The 21290-nt window shown below is 42.1% G+C and overlaps 2 protein-coding genes across 17 annotated transcripts in view; one reads left to right on the top strand and one right to left on the bottom strand.

The window, feature by feature from the left end:
• Positions 1–3453, top strand: part of PISD (phosphatidylserine decarboxylase) — a 31120-nt gene extending 27667 nt beyond the window's left edge. For all 5 annotated transcript variants that reach the window (XM_064522248.1, XM_026119171.2, XM_064522247.1 and 2 more), the window contains 2 exons: positions 111–271; positions 599–3453. In XM_064522248.1, the coding sequence (XP_064378318.1) occupies positions 111–271; positions 599–823 (386 nt within the window). In that variant the 3' untranslated portion in view covers positions 824–3453. The remainder of the gene's footprint in view (positions 1–110; positions 272–598) is intronic.
• Positions 1–21290, bottom strand: part of SFI1 (SFI1 centrin binding protein) — a 62167-nt gene that overhangs the window by 25441 nt on the left and 15436 nt on the right. For 9 of the 12 annotated variants that reach the window (XM_064522239.1, XM_064522237.1, XM_064522235.1 and 6 more), the window contains 18 exons: positions 16833–16914; positions 15623–15801; positions 15312–15387; positions 14634–14729; positions 14178–14254; positions 13339–13441; positions 12727–12823; positions 11920–12080; positions 11400–11474; positions 11008–11082; positions 10454–10630; positions 9474–9715; positions 8456–8551; positions 6904–7174; positions 6038–6185; positions 5117–5240; positions 4336–4438; positions 449–3836 (listed from right to left, as the gene is read on the bottom strand). In XM_064522239.1, the coding sequence (XP_064378309.1) occupies positions 3729–3836; positions 4336–4438; positions 5117–5240; positions 6038–6185; positions 6904–7174; positions 8456–8551; positions 9474–9715; positions 10454–10630; positions 11008–11082; positions 11400–11474; positions 11920–12080; positions 12727–12823; positions 13339–13441; positions 14178–14254; positions 14634–14729; positions 15312–15387; positions 15623–15801; positions 16833–16914 (2290 nt within the window). In that variant the 3' untranslated portion in view covers positions 449–3728. Of the gene's footprint in view, positions 1–448; positions 3837–4335; positions 4439–5116; positions 5241–6037; positions 6186–6903; positions 7175–8455; positions 8552–9473; positions 9716–10453; positions 10631–11007; positions 11083–11399; positions 11475–11919; positions 12081–12726; positions 12824–13338; positions 13442–14177; positions 14255–14633; positions 14730–15311; positions 15388–15622; positions 15802–16832; positions 16915–21290 lie in introns of those variants that run through there. The other 3 variants (XR_010392079.1, XR_010392080.1, XM_064522240.1) reach the window with 2 other exon arrangements.

Here is a 21290-nt window from a genome sequence, read left to right on the forward strand (position 1 = left end):
AAGTGATAGAATTGCTTACTGGGCCAGTTATACTGAAAATACCATTTAGGGCATCACAGTACTGCTACAAGACTGATGGCCCTGGCTTGAATATATTCTCACTGTTGCAGGCTCTCTGATGTCTGTGAATCCTGGGGTTGCTCGCTGGATCAAGGAACTCTTCTGCCACAACGAACGTGTTGTCCTTACAGGTGACTGGAAACATGGCTTTTTCTCTTTAACAGCCGTAGGAGCAACAAATGTGGGCTCTATTCGTATCTACTTTGACCAGGTGAGTAAGATGGTAGTAGGTACCTTCCTCTTTGAAGGTTAGGGTTGGTAAAGTATAATGAAAGAATTAAAAAAAAATCTTAATACCCTGAAACTCAGGTAAGTTCCACTATATTGGTGTTCTGCACTGACTGCTAATATATGATTAATTAAAACATGACTAATTTAAACAGTCATCTGCAGTATAGACTCTTTTTAATATTCCTATTGTGCTCTTGACTTGTAAGCTTGCGCATTGAAAATGCCTGGACACCCACAGTTTAGAGCTGTGGTAATGAATATAGAGTGCTGTAATCTTTCAGTAATGGTTTCTTCGTTCTCTGTACAGGACTTGCATACCAACAGTCCAAGTTACTCGAAAGGTTCCTACAATGACTTCAGCTTCATATCCAACAACAACAAGGAGGGAATCCCCATGAGGAAAGGAGAACATTTAGGGGAATTTAACTTAGGCTCCACTATTGTACTAATCTTCGAGGCACCCAAGGACTTCAAATTCCACCTCAAGGCCGGACAGAAAATCCGCTTTGGAGAGGCACTGGGCTCTCTATAGAAACTATCACAGCAAGAAGGTTTTATGTACAAAGGAACTCGATCACACCGCTGAATGTTTCATTTAACAAGTATGTATCACTCAGCAGGACCTGGGTGAGGAAAACAGATGTCATTGCTGTGTTAGACTTGGGAGTATTTGCCCTATATTTACATACTGCTGCTGAATGCAGAGAAAGAATCAGATGATCCATATATGTATCAGGTACAGCTGCCTTTAAAAATGTTGACCAGGGAGGTTTCAGTCCCACCCTGTGCCTGCAGTCTTTCATGTTCTCCCCCTTAATGTGCCACAGGATAATTATGTTCTCAGAGCCTGTAAGTCCCTTTTAAGCCTTCCTAGGCTCTGCAGGTGCAATGGGGAAGGGTGGAGGTAGAGATTAGCTGTATTTAAAGGGACATTGACAGGTTGATTCAGACCTTGTGCCTCAGATTTGTAGTATCTGGTTGACAGACCGTGAGTTGAGAATGTGTTCTCATTTCTGTTTTAAAACAATCCTCAAAAGTTCTTAAATAAAAGGCAGCCTGTGAATGCACAGGGAGCCAAAGGTAAATTGGCTAGTATGGCTTTACAGTCCAAACTAAGCAACATGCATAACAGATAACATCAGTACAATAGATTAGACTCATCCAGTTTGTTTTCTATTATTAGACAACTTTAGTTCTTTTACCTGATGTTGTCTTTTTAAAAATGGACTTTGCACTGTATTTTAAACCTGAAAACACTGTGTCTACATTCCATATGATGAAACTGGTCATCTTGGGATTTTTTTTTTTTTTAATAGTAGCAGACAGATCGATGTGTCCTACCCTTAATCCATGGTTTTATTTTGCCATTCCAGGCCTTACAAACAAAATCCTTATGAGTGAAAAAACAAGGTTGTGACAAAATAACAACAGGATTAAGGGTGGGAAGGTAGAGAGGATGTTTATCTTCTGTGATGCAACAAGATGGCAGCCAAAATAGGTTTTTACTTTCCGCTATGTATCTTTCTTAATTGTTGCTTGGTCACTGAATTCTTGACAAATTAATTCCTCTATTTAAAGAACAGATTCAGATTCTTAAGGACCAATTTTTATTTGCACGGAATGAAATGCCATATGCACTGACTGTGTATTAAAACATTACAGTCCTTTGAAGCAATCTAAAGTTGCCTGCCACGTGCATTAGCCTGGCCATCCTATAATGGGCTGGCAACTATTTATCTTACTCTAAATGTAAAAAGCCACACCTGTTCTGACATCTGCCCTCATACTTAATATTAGGAATGTGCTGGGGGCTGAAAGCTACTCTGAAGCTTCATCCTACAGCAGAGCTTCAGCGCCTCTTTGCAACTTCACGTCAAGAAAAGTTGTAACAAACAACAACACCTTGGATCTGTTGAGCATGGCACTAAATGGCATTGACAGAAATTAGTGCCGAAGTGAAGAGGAGGATTTCATTTTTAAAGCAATGTATCAGTTGTTCTTAGAAAATAAACTCTATTTTGAGTCCAGGCTCTCCAACACTTAGAACTGACTTTGCTGCCCCAAGCTTGTGGGAATGGATGTGCTTATGAAACCTGCCTTTCTGATCTCTGAAAGATTTCTCATACTATTTCCTTGCTTGAGCCTTGGGTGTTTTTTCTGCTGCTTCAGGGAGATGGTAGGCTTTGACCAGCTCTGATCTCCTAAAGAAAAATTTCTCCTTTGTATGCACTGCAGAAAATAGAATATGATTTTGTTGTACAAATGTCCAGTTTGCTAAGTCCTGTATGCTTAGCTTGTCATCAGGAAAGAAGGGACGATAAACTGCATCTAGTGATGTAGTCCAGCTGTGGCTTTAAGATGATGGTGGCTGTTTGGGTGGCAAGCAGGAAATTATTCGTTTGGCTCCAAGAGTCAATGTTTCCTCACATTACATGGGGAGGAGTTTGAAAAGCTTGAAGTGGCTCTCAGCCACCTATTCTGTTAAACTTCTTGGTATTAGCAAGTTAACTCCTGCAGTAGTATATAAGTATATACAGGTTCCAGAAATGTACACTTTTTAAAAAACATTTGAGAGTGAGAAATACAAAGGGAAACATCAACCCCACAGGTTAAAGCTGTAACTAGTCTCTTGCTTCAACTTCAAAGACATGTTAATAGTAGAAAACAAATTTGTTCCAGTGGATCAGAGAAAAGAATGAATAACTTCCACCTTCTCCACTGGGGCCTATGGCACCTGACACAGCCAAAGCAACTTTAAGCTTTAATTACTTGCTACTCAGCATCATCATCTGCAGTATCTGAAGGCCACTGTTAGCCTAGTAATGGAGAATAGATTGCCTGATATTTGCTCTAATAGGAATCTAAGGGAAAGGAGAGGATTCAGCATGCAGATGGCTGTTTTTGTGATGGTCTTAATACTGTGCAGAACTAGTTGATTAACAAACAGTAGTTGTTAGGCAGTAATCACCAATGGGCCCTGGAAGTGGAAGCAAAGTTCCTGGAGGGTACTGATAATGCTGTGAATTTCTCCTGCATGGAGAATCCATTTAATTCTTCAACTGTATCAGTAGCACGGTATTTTTGTATGTCAAAGTGTATGACTTACTGACATTAACTCATTTAATTGCAAACATTTTGAAATAAAGAGTCTTATCAGTGTTGCTTACCTTTCTGAAATGTCAGGGGCACCTAAACCAGATATTGTGAGTGCAGCATGAGATAAGCTTAGCTCCGGTTTGGTTTGTTTTTTTAAACCAGGTATGGTTAAAAAAAATTACAAACAAGCAAAAATTTAAGTTAACTTATAAAATAAAAATGACATACATGGATGAAGAGAAGGTATAAATTTTTTCCATTTCCCCTCCCCCTCCACTACAAAAGAGGCCAAAACTGAGCAGACATTCCTACCCGCAAGCTGGAAGATTGATTCAGCAGAATTATATATCCAGAGCAATGTGAATATCGTGGAGACGGGCAACCAACTTCTGTACGTGATGTCTCTCTTTTAGTTGTGCTTTGGTGAGAGTGTTGATCCTCATCTCCAACTGAAAATGAAGAGGATTGCATAAGCTGTTTGTATAGCAAGAAAGCTTTCAGTCTTTTTGACTGAGGAAGACTAAATGAGCTCTAACAGCCTTTGTATTATCCCATTTAAATAAAGGACCAGGAAGTGACAGGATTGTGTCAGCTATAACCAGTCAAGTATCAGTTAGCTGATACAGGACTCACAGACATTGCTGTACAAAGTGCGGAACTGAGAGTGCAGTTGCAGATGCAGTCACTGCGGTGTATGTAAGCTGTCTTGAGAAGCCACAGAAAGGTTCTTGAGACTAACCTACTGAAGCCTGCTGTGCAGATTGGGGCTAGCCTTAGAAAAACATATAGGTGCTGCAGTCACATTTCTGAATGAATGAGGCGTCTACATTGCAGTCTTTGGGCAGTTGAACAGAACGCTCTACAGTTCTTCCCTTTCTGATTACAAGTTTCAACTACCTTCAGCCTAAGACCACTCAAGTAACTTTAGTTTGTTTGCTAGGTACACACCTGATCCAATTCTTCTTGTACTTCTTGTACACCATCTTGGTCCTTCGGTTGTGTGCTTGTTTCCAGCCACTTCTGCAGAATCTGTGCCTGCTGCTGACAGGACCTGATAAAATGGATTAGAAGGATTGCTTATCCCAGGAGGATCTCAACAGTCTCAGCAACTTAGACTTGCAACTGATACTTGGAATAGGACCTAATTTTTTGTCTCAAAGCGGTAAATGCTAGAACTCAAAAAGGAATGCTGGAAAGCAGAGAAATCTGTTTGAAAGCTGGTGTCTGTCTCCTAGTTCTATTCCCCTAGTTTCCAACTTCTTCCTTTCCTCACAGTTGGATCCCCTCCAAGACCAATTCTCAAGCATTTTTGTAAATTTGTGCTTATTTTCATGGAGAAATAATCTGTTGTCAAACCCTAGCCATAGTTTTTGGAATTGACAGTTGGAAAAGCTAAGTCTTCGCTCCTCATGATAAAAGAGCTGAAAGCTAAATTTTAGTTGCTCTGCCAAGTTCATTTGTATTGCATTTAGATTATGCCTAGTGACATCTTTGCCATGCTTTCTCCAGTAGCAGCCAAAAGTAGTTGCTGATTACAGAAGAAGTTGTACATGCATACTCTCTCCCACCCAGAGTGAACTCTAAAAGGAGAAAGCACAAAATCTCCAGAACTTGTTTCATTCACAGCTCTGCTGTGAAACAGACTGGTTTGAAAGTAACACACACAAAAAAGCACACTACTGAGTTGAGAGCATGAAGAAAGGTGGGCTGAAGGGGCTTTGCAACATACTTGAGTTCCTGCTTCCTGCTGAAGTAGTACTGCATTTGCTGCTGGATATGTTGGAGCTCTGCTTCCAGCTGTCTTTGTAACAACCTTTCTCCTCTGGAATTGTGCTCCCTTTCTTCTCCTTCAGCTGCAAGGAAGATACAAGGCACAAGCACTGGAAGTGCAGCTGTCCTATCTATTTTTAATTCTTCTCAGGGAAGTCAGATTAATAGACAGGAAACATGGAACCCTCCTCTGAGTCCTTCTCTTCCATTTTGTCACCATGTGACATGTACCTGTTCACCCAAAGGATCAGGTCCAGCAAGAGGGCAGGGATCTTGACAGAGAAGTACAAGCTCTCAAGACTCAGTTTAAGCATACCAGAAAACGTAAGAAACCCTCCAGCACATGGTTTAGTGTTACAGAGGCTGTTTTGGCCTATTCATGATAGTGTTTTACATCTACACTAGAAGCAAGTAAGTTATTCTGGTCCCATGGAACATGCGAATTTCAGGCCTCATATTTCATGAAAGAAACACCATATTGAGAGATGCTTGGACACTATCTTTAAATTTCCCCAGCAATTACAACACTGTTGTAGAGAACCTTACTCGGTAAATTCTTCTCTCACAAAGAGAATTCAGCTGTACATTCAGCTTTGTGTACACGAATGCCCCTGCACTAGAGTATGTTCTTGCTAAAAAAGCTGACCCCTAGCAGTTCCCATTGTTCAATCCCTAGAACAGGACTTTAGCCCCCCAGTTCAGCAGAGTCCACAAAACTACTACCATCCCCAAAAGGAATGACTGATTCCTGTCTCCAGATGCAGGCACATGGACTGCCTTACCTCCCTGACATTTTGGGAAGTTAACTGTTTTGGCCTTGCAGTCTTGCATATATTGGAGGAGGACCTGTAGCTGCTACAGTTTAGAGCTGGGGACCTACCTGCAGTTTGATGACTCTCTTTTCCCACAAAGTCTTCAGGTGACAGCAGATGTGGCTGCAAGTTTGGTCGCAATTTCTTCCCCACAGAGGCCTGTTGGGAATCTTGGGAATGTGCTTCTGTGTGACCATTCACAGGCTGACCTCCTCTCTACAAGGCCCAAATGACACTATTTCATTCCTCAAAAGGTTTTTTTTGAGTGAGCCCTACAAACAGGAATGCACCCAACCCAAGCTACTAAGCCCTGCTCCCACTAAGACATCCCCTGTAGTTGTCGAGCCTGTGTCAACAGCTTTGCTTGTTCTGTGATATTTCAAGAAACTGGAGCTCTTTCATTTAGAACAGTGAGAGAGATCTTTCATCAAGGTTAGCACTTCCCGTTCTGCATGAAACAGAAGAGATTAAACTAAGTGCCTACTTGCAGGTGAACTGAATTTAAATTTTGCTGTTGAGACTTTCAGCCATAGCCACAGCTACTAAGCTGAGTTGCTCTTAGATTCCTGTAGTTTGGCTGGCAGCTGTAACTGCTCTGAACTCTTTGAAGAAGCTGCGCTCTCAAATCAATTGCTAGGAAGAACATCCTGCTGGGAAGGGAACAAGACCAGGAAAAAGGCATGAATTAAAGTACAAAACACACATGGGCTGGCCTATTAATGAAGTGTTGCTTCGGACTGGTGGTAGAGAAAAGAGTTTTTATGAATTCAGAGCCAATTAATTTGGTCATCATCTAAGATGACAGCTAGAACAAAACAAGAACCGCTCACTGAAGGGGCAGCCCTGAGGAGTCATGGGAAGAAGCAGCAATGAGCAGTGTCTGTGCTGCCAGTAGCCTGGTAAGTACTCCAGTTTTTCTCAGCAATAAACTCACCTTTCCTGCTTCAGCTTTCATTCGGGGCATGAATGATGAAGGAGGCCACAGCTCTGGCCTTGGACAGATTTGAAGAGCATGCTGCACGTCATCTGTCCACACTGGTACAGGGGAGGGAGCAGCACGTACAAGAGATGGGTAGGCGTGAGTGGCACTGCCCACTTGAGACAGCTGATTGCAGGTGCTTTCTTCCATTTGAGTTGATAGCATTAAGTGTCCAGCCTGAGCAGAACATTTGTTCACAACTGTTTGCTGAAAAGGTGTCTCTGGTCTGTAAAGGAAGAAAAGGATAAGGTCTCGGTACATTTCAACCTATTCTTCTTGTCCTTTTCAGTGTTAAAAAGGGAGAATCTTGTCAGTCCCTCGCACACTGGAGGGAGCTTGTGCCTTGCTGAGAGTTAGCTAGCCCCCTAAATCACCCACAGTACCAGATTCTAGCACAGGACTGCTGGAAACCTACCTCATCCAGACCTGCACTGACCTTGCTGTAAAACAGTAGCAGTTCAAAGGAACAAAAGCAACCCTATTAGAACAGCTTTCCCATTGGCTGCTTTATTATGCAGGGGAAACATCAATTAAAAAAAAACCCTGAAGAACCAACACGACGAGTTAAAAAGGAAAAAAGCAGCAGACCGGTTAAGGTTTCCACTACTCCCACCTGCCCTGCTCCAAACCCTCCACATTAATCCAGACTGAAACAACTTCTTCAGAAGCTGTGAATTCAACCCAAGGATAAAATCCTGCCTTATTTTGGTTTGAGGACAAGAAGAGGAAAGTGGCAGCAAGCAGCAATCACAGACAGCTTTTGACAGGAAATACCTATTTCCCTTCTCTAAAGCTAACAAGGGACAGCTAATTACAGAATAATTTCACAAAAAAACATTCAGTCTAAACAACTGCTTGAAAAGCAATTTTAGCTTCTATAGCAAGGGCAGTTTCAGCTCCCTCACTTTCAGGGCTAAGAAGCACTACCATAACTAATGGTATTGCTACTATTCAGCAGCACAGACCTTTTGGGAAAGTAACCAGAAAAAAGTAGCTCCGTTCAGAGCTGCAGATTTGATTCAGCCAAGACAGAGACACATTCAATTTTGGCTTGCATGTCAGCAGAATTATTAATGCTACCCCACAGATTAGTTAAATCCAGATCCAAGCCTGTTGTGGAGCAAATATAATCTATGAGCCAAAAAGCATCCTGTACAACTCAGACTTCTGAGTCAGTTTTCTTAGAAAAAGAAACTTTGCTTATTAACTAAGCCTATTAAATTTTGGAAATCAGTGATGTGCCTCATCTTTCCCTGCAAATTCCTCACTAATAAAACAAAGCTCTTGGTTGCCATTTAATCAGCTTGACAGTTCCATTATTCTTGTCCACTTTATAAGAAATCTGAAGCTTTTAAGGTCACCATGCCCTTTAGATAGTATAAACCAATACAGTGCCCTGTAATTACTGAATGTTCTGTACTGTGAAGGGGATTGAGGGGATAAGCATAGCATGACACCCAGTTTAAGTCTCTACTTTAAAATAAATAAATAAATAAAGATTTTCTACCTAGTAAAAGGAGTTCCCAGCAGTTCCTTGCTTTCTAGAGATTCCAGAAGGAAGTCAGGTCTTCGTGGCGGTAACCTTGCTTGTCGAAGAGCATTTCTGAAAAGAACAAACAGGACCAATAATGCCATAGTTTGATGATTATTTTAAATTGGCATAAGCTGGCATTGCAGCTATAAGTCATATCCCCTCATTCATCCCTGCCCTGAAACGTTTCCCTTGCATGCAATAATAATTTTTAAATATTAATTTCAACCTTTATCTGTTTTGTGATCTGGTTCACTGCATGAATGACTGTACCAACACAAGAAGTGGTCAAAGGGGCAGAACTGAACAATAAGGCAGAACCACTTCTTCTGGCAGCATAAGCTAGCTTAAAGAAGCAGGAAGCTATCACTTAATTCCCCTTAAGACTCCTGTCCTGGGCTGAGAAGTTGCACTGAAGATTCTTCCTTGCAGTGCCCCATGATCAACAAGAATTTTTAAGGAATAGCTTCCCTAGGGGGAGGAGGGCAAGAAGAAAGTCCAGTTTCTACACAGCCAGGACCTTCGTGCTTATCATTTCATCAGACCTACACACGAGTTCAGTGAAAAAAAGAAGAGCTAGCTCTAGGTCACTGTGGCAAGATGAGCTTTCCTGACAGTAAAAACCCTGTCACCACACATCTTTCAAACATATCTCTACATAACAGCTCCCTTGACAAATGACTGAGACTCCATGAATTCATTGTTGTGTATTAAGAAAGTGCTACTGGAAAGTATTTAGGTGAGCTGATGCTACTCATGGCTGATATGGAAGTAAAAAGTCATGATTTCTTTCATTATTGGTGGGTAGATGTGTGTATTATGCAGCAGCTCTTGCATAACTCGGCAATACCAGACATAAGGTGCAGTATCAGAAGAGAGTTAGGGAAACTGCATGGAACTAAGAGCAGTCACTGTGAAAGCCTGTAAATATAAAAATGAGCCCAAGAACTACAATGCCAGAGAAACACAGGAGGGACTACAACTTTACACTCACAGCTCACTGAGAATTGAGTCCCCAGCAGCAAGGAGAAATGGTAAATCATTGCTTTTTGAGGGCCGCGGCGCTTCCTCTGCTGAACATCCTCTTGTCCTTGGGTTAACATCAGGCACCTTAAACGTTACTTGCTTCTTCAGAGGCGGCAGAAGAGAAGGCGGCTTATTTAATTTCTTGTAGAGTGCCTTCTGTTTCCAGAGCATGGCATAACGATACACTGATTGGTGAAGGTTGTAGGCTGCCTGCAAACACAAAAAATAGTGGATCATTTGATGACTGAGAGCAGGAAGTAACACCATACCACCTGGGGAGGAGGACACCACAGAAAGGAACTGAGATTTCTGATGACATCACAGCCATAGCAGCTCTCAATGCTAAATTAGCAGGTCCACCATGCATTTGGAAAAAGAGAATTAACCAGGCACTTCTGCAACGAGGCAGGCTGCACATTAGCAAACAGAACAACCGCTACCTTGAAAACTTGGAAAGAAGCTGGGAGAGCTACCCAGGAACAGGAGGAGAACAAACACTACCAGCAACCCTACCTTCCTCTCCACACACAGGGCTAGACTGATATGCAAATGTAGAAGTGACACCGTAGCCCACACTCAAAGGTGGAAGTGGTGCTAAAACTAGGACAGGATTAGATGCAGCCTTTAATACTTTGTGCTAGCACAGTCCCTAGAGTTTAGAGACCGTACCCAAATGCACAGGTCTCATCCAGTTCTATTCTCTATGGCGGGGATGGGTCAGTTTTCAAATAGCTTCTTTAAGAAAGGTCCCCAGTTAGCAACGCCAGTCTGAAGGGCTCTAGTCCCAGCTGAGTGACAGGACAAGGTGTTCTATTTTAAACCATAGGCAAAAGTGTACGTCAGATCCAAACAAGAGTTTGGACTTCGGGCTCCAAGATCCTCTCCCCTCCATAGACCAGAGCAATGCAGCGCCCTGGATGTTTCCAAGCGATCACTTGTCTCTTTCACCTTCAGCTGGTGCTGGGCTTGGAGCCGCCTCCGCAACTGTTTCATGCCAGCGGTGTATCTCAAGATCCGGGTTACACCTTCTTTCAGAAGGGTAGTGCGGTGAACTCCTACGGCTCTTTCAATGCGATCTTTCTTCCGCTGTTGCTCCCGGGCAAATCCCAGCCAAGCACCAAACACCTTCAATATGAAGAGCAGATAGCCACAAGAGTGTTACAGAGACGAGTCCCAGGTTAGGCACTCCCCCTGCAAACAGGGACGGACTCCGTTCCACTCATCAGTTAGAGGCAGGGCCCCAGCAGGACCACAGTACAAGGGCAAAGGGACAGGGATTTAAGTCAGCTGAGGCTGGATGGGGAAAGTGTGTGCAAATGTTTTAATCAGATAAGAGGATTTGGGGACAGCTTTTCAGCATCCCAAAATGACATACAGCACTCTGAAGATCAAAGGAAAGATATGTTCAACATGCATTTTGCCTATTGCAGTCAAACCTGCACATGATCTGCAGAGATCCCAAATGCACTTGTCTGCCCCTCAACTGCCCCCCACATCCTTACCTTCCCCTGCAATGAAAGGGACCAGTGCCACAACGCTCGCACTGTCTCTTGCTTTTCCCATTGCCGCTGCACCAGCTATCAGAGAAGGAAAGGAAAAAAAGAAAAAGAAAGAAAAATGCACAGCAACCATGTTAGGAGTTTACATATCCCGCACCAAAAACCCTAGCCAAACAGAGCATTAACCAAAGAGGAAGTGCTGGGGGAACAGTAACAGAACAGCCTACTCAGTTTGTCCAGTACACACAAGGTTTCCCTTGTGCTAGTGGAACCAAAAATCCAGAGAATGTTTAAACACATTTTTGTACTCTCCATGTATAAATGGAGTATGAAGGAGAAGAAGGGATAAGGATCAACAAGGAGCTAGATCCTTGCCCCAGGGGACAATTCCTTACCCGTTTCTTCCAGCAGGAGAAGCAGTTAGAGCAAAGTCTCCGAGTCGTTAGCTGATAACCCTGTCTCTGTAGGAGCTGTCAGGCAACCAGAACAGTGAGTCACTCTCAGACAAACCCCACTTATCTGAGCCAAATGCTACGAGAGCAGAACAGGTACCGAACAGCCTTTATCTCCTTCCCTTTCCTCTACTGAGGCCAGGCACTCTCAATACCTAAGTGTTCTGTGGTGTAACCCCTTTAGCACATTTCCAGGAGCCCAGCAAAGACTCCATACAGAGCAAACGATCTCACACATGGCAAGCCCTGCTTGCCGTCTCCTGTTAGGTCTATTAGTTATGTCAGTATTCTTCAAGCGAGACCACAGGTCAGCTCCTTCCTCCTCAGTGCACAAGGGTCTCAAGCTCCTCCTCAGCCAGCACTACCACCCCCTTCACCAGAAGACATGGCCTGCTCCCCCACACCAGCAATTTCCCAGCCTGTGGTCACTGGCAGATCACTGGGAGGGGTTGATCGTTCTCACCATCTTCGCAGTATACTGCTGATGGTATTTCTTCCAATTCACCAGGTACTTCCGGAGCAGGTGCCGTTGATGGTGCTGCACTGCCCTGTCCTGCTTAGCTCTCAGCATCAGAGACTCCACAGTGAATTCCTTCCAGTGAAGGAACAGGGTCTGTAAACGCACTGTTAGGAGAACACAAATTAACAGGAGACTAGTTATCTCAGGGAGTATCAGGAGATTAGCTCCTCTTTCAGATTGTTTTGGCAATACTTAGCACTAAGAAGAACAGTCTGATACTTCAGGTAATGAACAGGGAGCTGGGACTTGCAAGTCTTCCCCACTGCCACTGACATTCTTTCTAAGCTTTAGGAAATCATTTGCCCTCTTTGTGCTTCAGATTCCTCACTTTGAGAATGGGAATGATACCATGAAAATGCTTGCAGAATTGGAGAGCCATTTCATATTAATTATTAGAGAAAGATTGAGGCAATAATCAATAAAATTACTTGCACTGCCCTCAAAATAGAGATACCTGAGCTCTTCACCATGAGTAATGAAAAATTCCTTTGAGGAAGGAAGTATTATCATCTATTATGTAGGCAGGGAACCAAGAGAAGCAAAGGTCACATAGTAAGTCTGCGATAGGTCGCGAAGTCCCAGGTCATTCCCCATTCCATGGGGCCACCCTCTGTAGGATTAATACACAATCCATCCAGTCATTTCATCTGTACAGATGAAACAAAAGGCTGCCCTGCTAAGACACATCCTTCTCAGGATCATACACAAAAAAATGAGTCCTTTGACAATTTAATATCTACATCAGCTCACCTACATCCAAATGCTTTCTGACCTCCTTCACAGCTGCCAGCTTCTGCTGACGATAACATACTCGTAGTGAGGCCGCATCCCTCCACTGCAGCAATACCTGAAGATGTAATGCAAACAGGAGACAGGATGCAGACTGACATTGCAATGCCCTCGAAAGTGGAAGGAATGTACACCACATCCCTGGCACCACAACTATTTCCATCTCATTTCGCATGTAAGCCTCAGCAAGGGGGTACAAATTCCCTCCAAATGAAATGTAGCACTATTTCAGGGGGTCTCTGCTGCATTTTTCAAGGCGTTGTTCTTTTCTGTCTCCACACAGGTATTACTACCATGCTGCATCAGAGTACTTCTTTCCCTTCCTTCCAGGAAACTGGGGGGGGGGGGGGGGGGGGGGGGGGGGGCAGAAAAACAAAAAAGAACGTGAGCTCGCTGCAGAGATGCCTGCTGAGATAAACTAAAATGAGAGTTGGGACTTTCCAAGTTTTTAGACCTTTCTTAGTAGTGGCTTTTAGACAAATTATGAGCTTCGGTCCTTCTAATTGCATTACTTGACTCCTGTCTGAACTAGTATTTCTTCTCACACCTTGGTACCTGCTATATAGACCCTACCTTTAACACGATCACTCTCCTGTAATGCCGATCTGCCCGAGTAGCTGCCTTCGCTTCATGTACAAGAGCACGGGCATTTTCTCTCCATATATGCAGCACCTGTCTGAAGGCAAAATGGAAAGAAAAACATTAAGAAGGATTCTTGCTTGTTCTTACTTGAACACAACTTGTTCACTTGGTACCCTCCCCACTCACTGGGGAACCAAAAACAGCTGCTTTCATAAACTCATTCTTGCAAATCAGCTTCTGTCCCTTCAGCTCTCTGCTGAAGAGAAGGCAGCACAAAAGCAGAACACATCCTTAAATCTATCACCTTAAGCAGAGTCAGTCACACTCTGCAGGTATATAGCACTAAAGAAAAAAAAACCCATCAGGTAGCTAAAACTAAAGCAACTACAACCAATACGCAGTGTCTATTACTTTTAATCACTCTCCTCACTATAATGTAAGGCAGCCTCTACATGTTCCACGATGCTTTAAGACCAGCGCAGTCAGAATCCATCTGCTGCAGGGAACAATATACTTTACTGCCTGGTGTCTTTCATCGGACTGAACAGAGATAAGCTCTGGCAAACGCAACAGGCAGTCATCACCAGGGGGAAGATTGTGGAACTTGATTAAAGAAACAGTAAAAAAACTAAAGCATAACAGCTGGCAATCCAGGGAGAGGGTGACCTGTTTTAGTCAGATGAGCTGCAGAGAAACAGCAATGCTGGGAAGAGACAACTCCCAGCAACAAATGTTCAAAAATTCACAAAGGTGGCAGCGAAAGAGCCAGAGTAATTTGACTGCAGTGCAGTCACTTCCCTCCCACGCTGCACAAGGAAACACAGGCTTACCGCAGCAGTAGTCTAGCATGTTGTTTCTCCTTTTCAGCTACTTGGTATAGAATGCACTGTACGTTATGCTGGTAACTCTGCAAGAAAAGCAGTGAGAGGTGAGACTTTTCTAAACTACCTAAACCTGTGAGGAGGGAAGACCTCTGGAAACTCTTGGCAGCAGCTATAGAATCCAGGAAAAAATTAAGTTGCAGCCACTGGAATTGAATGCTGTTTTTCTGAGATGCAATAGCCGTTACATGCTAGTTAATGCTAGCTATCATATACCCTTCATCAAAACCACAAAGTTACATTGGTTCTTTTGCTTCAAAAATCAACGATAAAGCTCACATAACCTTATCTAGCAACAATAGCTCCATTCTACCTTGCACACTTGGTATGTCAGCCACAAGAGTGAAACAGTGTGGCAGCTCTTCAGTTCCCACAGTCAACAAATAAAACGGCATTCTCTCCTACCTTCCAGGCTGCCAAGGCCTTGCCCAGCAATGTGTGCTGATAGTGCATGTCTGCTTGCACCAACTTCTTCCATTTCTCAAACTTACGTCCCACATACTACAAGAAAAAAAACAAGAAAAAAAACTCTTATATAGACATGCTGGAGGGAAAACAGGCAGTGAAAGAGAGCAGAGGGAAAAGGAACATTCCCAATGTCTGAGGAAACATCAATCCTTTATATTGGCACAGGTTCTCATTCAAATTAGCGCCGCACTCTGCTGTTTCTCCGAAAGGGCTAATCAAGGCCTTTTTCTGTACTTCCCAGGAATCATCTTACAGACTGGCATAATTCACTTAAGTTAATAGTTCTGGACCAAGAGACCACTGTCAACTCTAAAATTTGTCATAGACGCTCACGACATGCTGCAAGACACATTTGGTACTAAGGTACTCAGGTACTAAAGGGAAGGCAAGAAGGGAAAGGCCCAGCATAAAAGCAAAATGCCATCTGATAGAACCTATTGTGACCCGTGCAGAGCTACAAACTATCCACCACTATCCATGCTAAGCTCAGAATGACTAGTATTTAAAATTTAAAAAATTCCTTTAATTTTGTTCCTAAAGTAGCCATGTGGGTAAAAAATAATCTCAGCATAACAAAAAGGAATCAAGCTTTTCCCTATCTGTTAAGTGTCTCACCTCTCTCCACTTGTTCCAAGACCACTGCAGACACTTTGAATAGTGAAATTGTACAGCTTGCATCTCCTTGAGCCTCCTAAAGGAAAAACAATTTAATTTTCTCTTACAATGTAATTCATGTTAGTAAACCCCTCCAGCACAGACACAAGTCCACACTCGCTATTTTTGTTAAGTCATTTACTGAAAGGCGAACTAGTAGATTCTAAAGCACAAGTAAGGAGTCAAAGTCACTGTGAATTAAATGCTGCTTTGTCAAAGTGGACTGCCACAGGGCCAATCCAAATAATTCTCCCTTTTGAGAAACTTCTTACTCTGTTTTTCTCTCCTGAGTATTTTGCTTCCACAGACAGAAAGCCTTTAACAGCAGCACGTAGCTGTAGTGATCTCTGGCACGAACCAAGTCCTCTTGCTCCTGCAAGCGTGCATTTGTTCTTCTGCGCCAGAAGCACCAGAAACAAACCAACAGTTGCCTCTCAAAATGAAGTACAGCCTATAACGGAGAGAAGAAAGCAATGAATGCGTGACATGGGCCACTTAAAAACAACGGAAGACAATTCTTCAAAGGCAACATGGCACAGCAAAACTGTCCTATGTTTTTTTCCCCTCTACTCGAGTTGAATAACAATGGGCACATGTCATAAAAGCCCCTTTCCTGCGAGTTTTTCTGAATGTGTTCTGCAGGTACCTGTTTGTGTGGATGGAGAAACTGTTACCGGAAAACAGCAGGCCGAAGAGAGGAAAAATATAGGCTGATAAGTAGCATGTGAAAGTCTCTGAAGAACTGATAAGCTCCAGAGACTAGCCCTGTTGAATTCACAAGAAGTGATAAACTTGGAACACACAGAGTCGGCTGAATCTGCACAAGGCCACCAGCAGACACTAATATCAACAATGGATTGTATAACTTGGACCACATCAAATACAACAGTGGCTGCTATATGCAAACAAAGACTTCAGGATTGTATATACACCTGATGAAACAAGGGACCCCTGGTGGGATTTTCTGAACATCTAGAAGCCACTTGTGTTTCAGTACAACCCTCTGCTTCTTAATGAACAGCTGGAGTTGGCCTCCCAAGTGTTGCTCCAACCACATAACAAAGAGAGAGACAGAGAGAGAGACAGGGAAAGAAAGAGAGAGAGACAGGGAAAGAAAGAGAGAGAGACAGGGAAAGAAAGAGAGAGAGACAGGGAAAGAAAGAGAGAGAGACAGGGAAAGAAAGAGAGTATATGTGTGGGTGTACATGCACACACATACTGTGTGAAGGAATAAGTGAAGGTATTGCCTGAATAGTTATCTCCTATCAATAACAACAGCTTGATCCTATTATTAAGAACAGCTTAATTTTAAAAAGGTGTTCTAGTAAACATTGCTTGTGATCGGTATCTCCGCCAACTTGATCCCTGACTATGGAAAAGGGAATTTACAACACCATCTCATGTAACTGATGTTCACAGATGGTGACTAAGAAATCATCCCTTCGATTTCCTGATCAAGGCCAGATAGAGAGTTACATTTACCTTCTTCTCTCCCACTCGGTATTCTTGCTGCTTGCATGCCCTCAGCCACCACATGTCAAATACCTTTCTCATCAACACCTCCCTGCAAGCAAAAAGAGGAATGTCAGCACAAGAGATAACCAATCTGTCTACACGTTAAATAGTTATGAATTTGAGTCATGCAAGCCTTTTTTTTTTTTTTTTTTTTTTTTTTTTTAAGAAATCAGTCAGCTATATATCTTCATTATTCTCTGGTTTAAAAAAAAAAAAAGTAGTAGTTAGTCCATCCCTTGAAACCCTACCCAGAACACATAAGATAAATGAATTCATTGAAGTTATTAGAAATCCTTGCTTTCATTCACATCATTAAAAAGATTATAACTTCTGATCACTTCATTAATTTTACTTACAAACACACACACACAGAAAATTATAAAACAACCTTTAACAACTTCTCCACTATAAACACAGTCTACTCCCTCCTCCCTTGGAAATATTTTAAAGATCCTACTCCATACTTTTTTTTAAAACAAACATTGTAATAGGACTTGCAAAAAGTTATGACAACAAATAATAAAGAGCAGCAGTGTGGCCTGACATCAAGAATAAACGGATTCTAGTAGAGTCTTCTTTTATGAAGATCAGGTTAGTTGCCCTCATTATCAAAGCTTCTTTCCCTCTAGATGAAGATAATGCTTACTTGCTAGTCTGCCTCCTTCCCAGGGAGGCACAAGAATCATTATAAATTAGTATTCTAAAGATGCAATATATATTTGGGATTGAGTGCTATATATCTCTCACACAGAACAAGCATATGGTAGAACTGTCCTAGTTGAGAAGCCTGAGCTAAAGCCTAATGGAAATAACACCCAGTTCAAGCTACCTCAGCTCTTTCTAAAACTCGGTAGTGTAGGTGTACTAATTAGAATGCAAGCAAGTCCCAGCCCTTCTCTAGTCTAAAGAGCCCTGAAAGATATTTTGGACTCTTACCAGGTAGTTTTTGGTAGGTAGTTATTACAGCTCATTACAAGTTTATAGGTTGGTAAACAACATGAGTAAAGTAAGTCTTCCTGGAGGGTACTGGTGGCTGCCAACAAGAGTGTCTTTGATCTGTGTACAGTCACAAATTTCAAAATTGATGGCTCTTCTGGAGCATCTCCTGGGTCTGACCACAGATGCAGCAGTTCGGCACTGACTGGTAGGACAGCACGTATGTGCATCAGAGACAGATGTGGAAGATGAGTTCTGGCAAACCACCACAGAAGTTTTATTTAGGCACAGAACTGGCTGGAAAGCACTCTCGGACTTCTGAACAAGGACCATGCTTCTTACAATTTCTTCTTTTGTGTTGAGAAAACAGAAGTTCATTTATACCCTTTTTAAAGAATAAAAATTGCACATGAAAACAGTCCTGACTCCTGGAATCAAGGTATGGCTGCAGAACCTACCAGAGGCTTTGAACCATCTGTTCATCCCTTCCCTGGTGACAGAGGCACAAGTTACATTGCAGCAGTTTCATGCTGCAACTCATCTTCACTGAGCTTAAATCTCCTAGGTCTTTGAGCCTCTTCTCCCTCCATCTCCAGAGGGAAAGCTGATGCACCACAGCTGCACTCTCACAGGAGTTGGAAAAACTCCTAATTGCCTGCAGAAAGGCACCTGCCCTCATTACTCAGCCTGCCTTCCAAAGCTGTTTGTGAATCTCTCAAAAAGCAAGCCAATTTCTAAGGCAGAACAGGCTTTCTCTAGCTTGTTTTTCAATCAGCTGTGAAACCAGGCAGATGCCTGATGACAGAAGCACATCAATCTAAGAAACACAGGGTGTGACTGTCCTCTCCCAGTGAAAGGTGTAAGGTCCCAAGTCTGCTAGGAAAGAAGATTCAATGTTAAAGAACAGGTTTTTCTCCCAACTTACACAGGAAGAAAAGTGTCCCAGGAGGGCATCCATTGCAAGAGTATATGTCCAAACACAGACTTTTTCAAGGGAAGCAAACATTTTGTTAGTCTTCTACTATAGGAAATGGGAGATAGGGTTTAAGAGCATCATAGCCCTACATGAGGAGGGTCAGGATTGCATCCACAAATAAGAATACAAGCCCAGTTAAGGTCTTGCACATAAAAATATATTTTTTCCCCTCTCCATCAAAATTTTTTCTATCTGATTTCCACAACAAACAAATACATACTCGTCTATCTTAAAACCCTGTGCATAGCCCCCATAATATACCAGTAAAAGTAATTAGTAATTTATACTGTTATCCTAAGACAAAGGCTAACAGTCAAATTTTCAGTAATGAGAACCCATAGCATCCATTTACTTCACTAGAAAACAAAAATGCTAAACATCTCTGAAGAAAGATTCCTAGTAATTTCACTCAATTCTACACTGTAAACCTAAACCAAAATAATTCCAGCAGTTGTAATTTATTTATTTATTTATTTTGGTGCAAGACTACAGTTGTGAAACATAACCAGTATAACCATTTGGAGTCTGTGTGCTTTTCCTATAAATTCCATATTCACAGTTCTTAAACCACTTCCATGCCTGAATGGCAGCAGGCAAAATTTTATTCCCCAAATGCCTATCAGCTTTGACATACTGCAGCTAAAGAGAAGCAACCAGCTTTATTCTATTTCAGAACAACATTTCCTCAATCTCTATCTCCCAGCAAATTTAGAACCCTAGTTGATTTAGAAAAAAAAAAATTACTGACATTTGGTTTTAAGTGTTTGATTCTGATCTCGAAAATATAGTGGACACTTCTCTTGAGGAAGGAAACTGAAAACGAATGGCACCTCATTAATAAGTGGTATTTAGGCTGGGTATTCAGTGGCTCATTTAATCCAGTGCTATGCACAGGGATTACGAACATTGCTAACAGACTACAACTGAGGTCCTAAAATCAGAAACAAAATGGGGACAAAGCCAATGCCTAGTTATCCGTTACTACAATAAGGAAAGAAAGTAAAATAAACCACCCAAGTGGCACCTAATTTACACACAAGCAAACAGAAAACCACCCTTAACCAAAATCAGTTTTCTTTTTGTTTCTTTGAACTGACTAAACCGCAGAACTGTCTCTAATTTCACATTCTTTTTAACCTTTCATTCCCCAAACCAGTCCAAATGATATGCAGCACTTCGTTATCAACTCCAAAGACACCCAACTTCACACTGAATCTTATACTGAGGCTTGAAGAGACAATCTTAAAGTAGTCGTTATAATGTAAATATCATCAGAATTGAAGTACAATTACCCTTCTCAACTAGTAAGTGCTTGAGCATCATCTGACCTGGAGAGCAAAACAAAAGCAAGCAGTCAGTAAAAAATTCAGAGAAAGGTGGTAGTGGACTGTGCCCAACAGTCAATGCTCAGCAAAACCCCTACCAGCCACAGAGTCCACAGACAGTAAAAACTACTTCAACACTGGAGAGATTCCATACCTGCCTGAATTTTCTCCACCTGACAATCTCTAACCACAACTTGAGAGATCTGTGCAGTAACGATGCTCCAAAAATAAATGAAACAAGAATCAGCTCAAACTTAGTACCGAGTACATCACTCCTCTCCAGTATTATTAGCCTCTTTCAACCAGGAAAATTTTACTACTTACAGCAAACTTTGCTGGGAGGCTTATAAGAAATGAGATAAGAATTCTAGTGCATAGAGGATACCTATTAGGCCACTAGGTAGTTCTCTGATCTGTAGAAAATCAAGTATCTTCTTGAAGGCAGGCTGGGCTAAACAGAAAAAGAATTTCACACATAAGCCACACAATGGCAGAATGAAGTATCACACCCTCCCATATTACCCTGAAGCTAACTGAAACCAAACAACTCCATGTGGCTCATTGCACTAATATACTAAATTGGGACCTCTTAACAGGTTTAATTTGAGAGCAGCCCCACAATATCATGGCTGTAGAGTTTTCAGTTTCAACTCTAGCCCCAGGATCTGTGCACCAGACAGCATAACATGCTATACTGCATAGCACAGACATATCTTGTAGAGGTCTCATTCTCCTCTGTTAAGCTTCATCCAAAATCAAGAAGGTTCTAAGTCAACGTTGAGAATATTTGCACATACTGCAATTTTGGAACTGGCTGAAGGCAGCATTAAGAATAAATGGACATAAAAAACACCAGAACCAAATATATATCCTTCCAACTTCATCGTAACAAACACAGGTACTTCCCACCAAGCTCCACAGGTCAAATTTAAAAACTTTTTGCCTGCTTTGTTAACATTAATTTATTCCTAGTACTAAACAAATTGAGCCTCTGCAAAAAAACCCTTACCTTTGCTCTTGCAATACCTCTAGCAGCAGAGCTAGCGTACATGAGCCACCAATGCAGCAGCAAGCCTTTTGAGCCTTGTATGTGCTCATGCTCCAACCTACTGCTATTACCAGTAGGATTTTCGGGTTTTGTAGCTAACATCCACAAGGCTCATAGCTATAAGCAAGAGGCGTAAATTG

The sequence above is a fragment of the Dromaius novaehollandiae genome, chromosome 17 (genome assembly GCF_036370855.1).
Source record: "Dromaius novaehollandiae isolate bDroNov1 chromosome 17, bDroNov1.hap1, whole genome shotgun sequence".
NCBI classification, from domain to species: Eukaryota; Metazoa; Chordata; class Aves; order Casuariiformes; family Dromaiidae; genus Dromaius; species Dromaius novaehollandiae.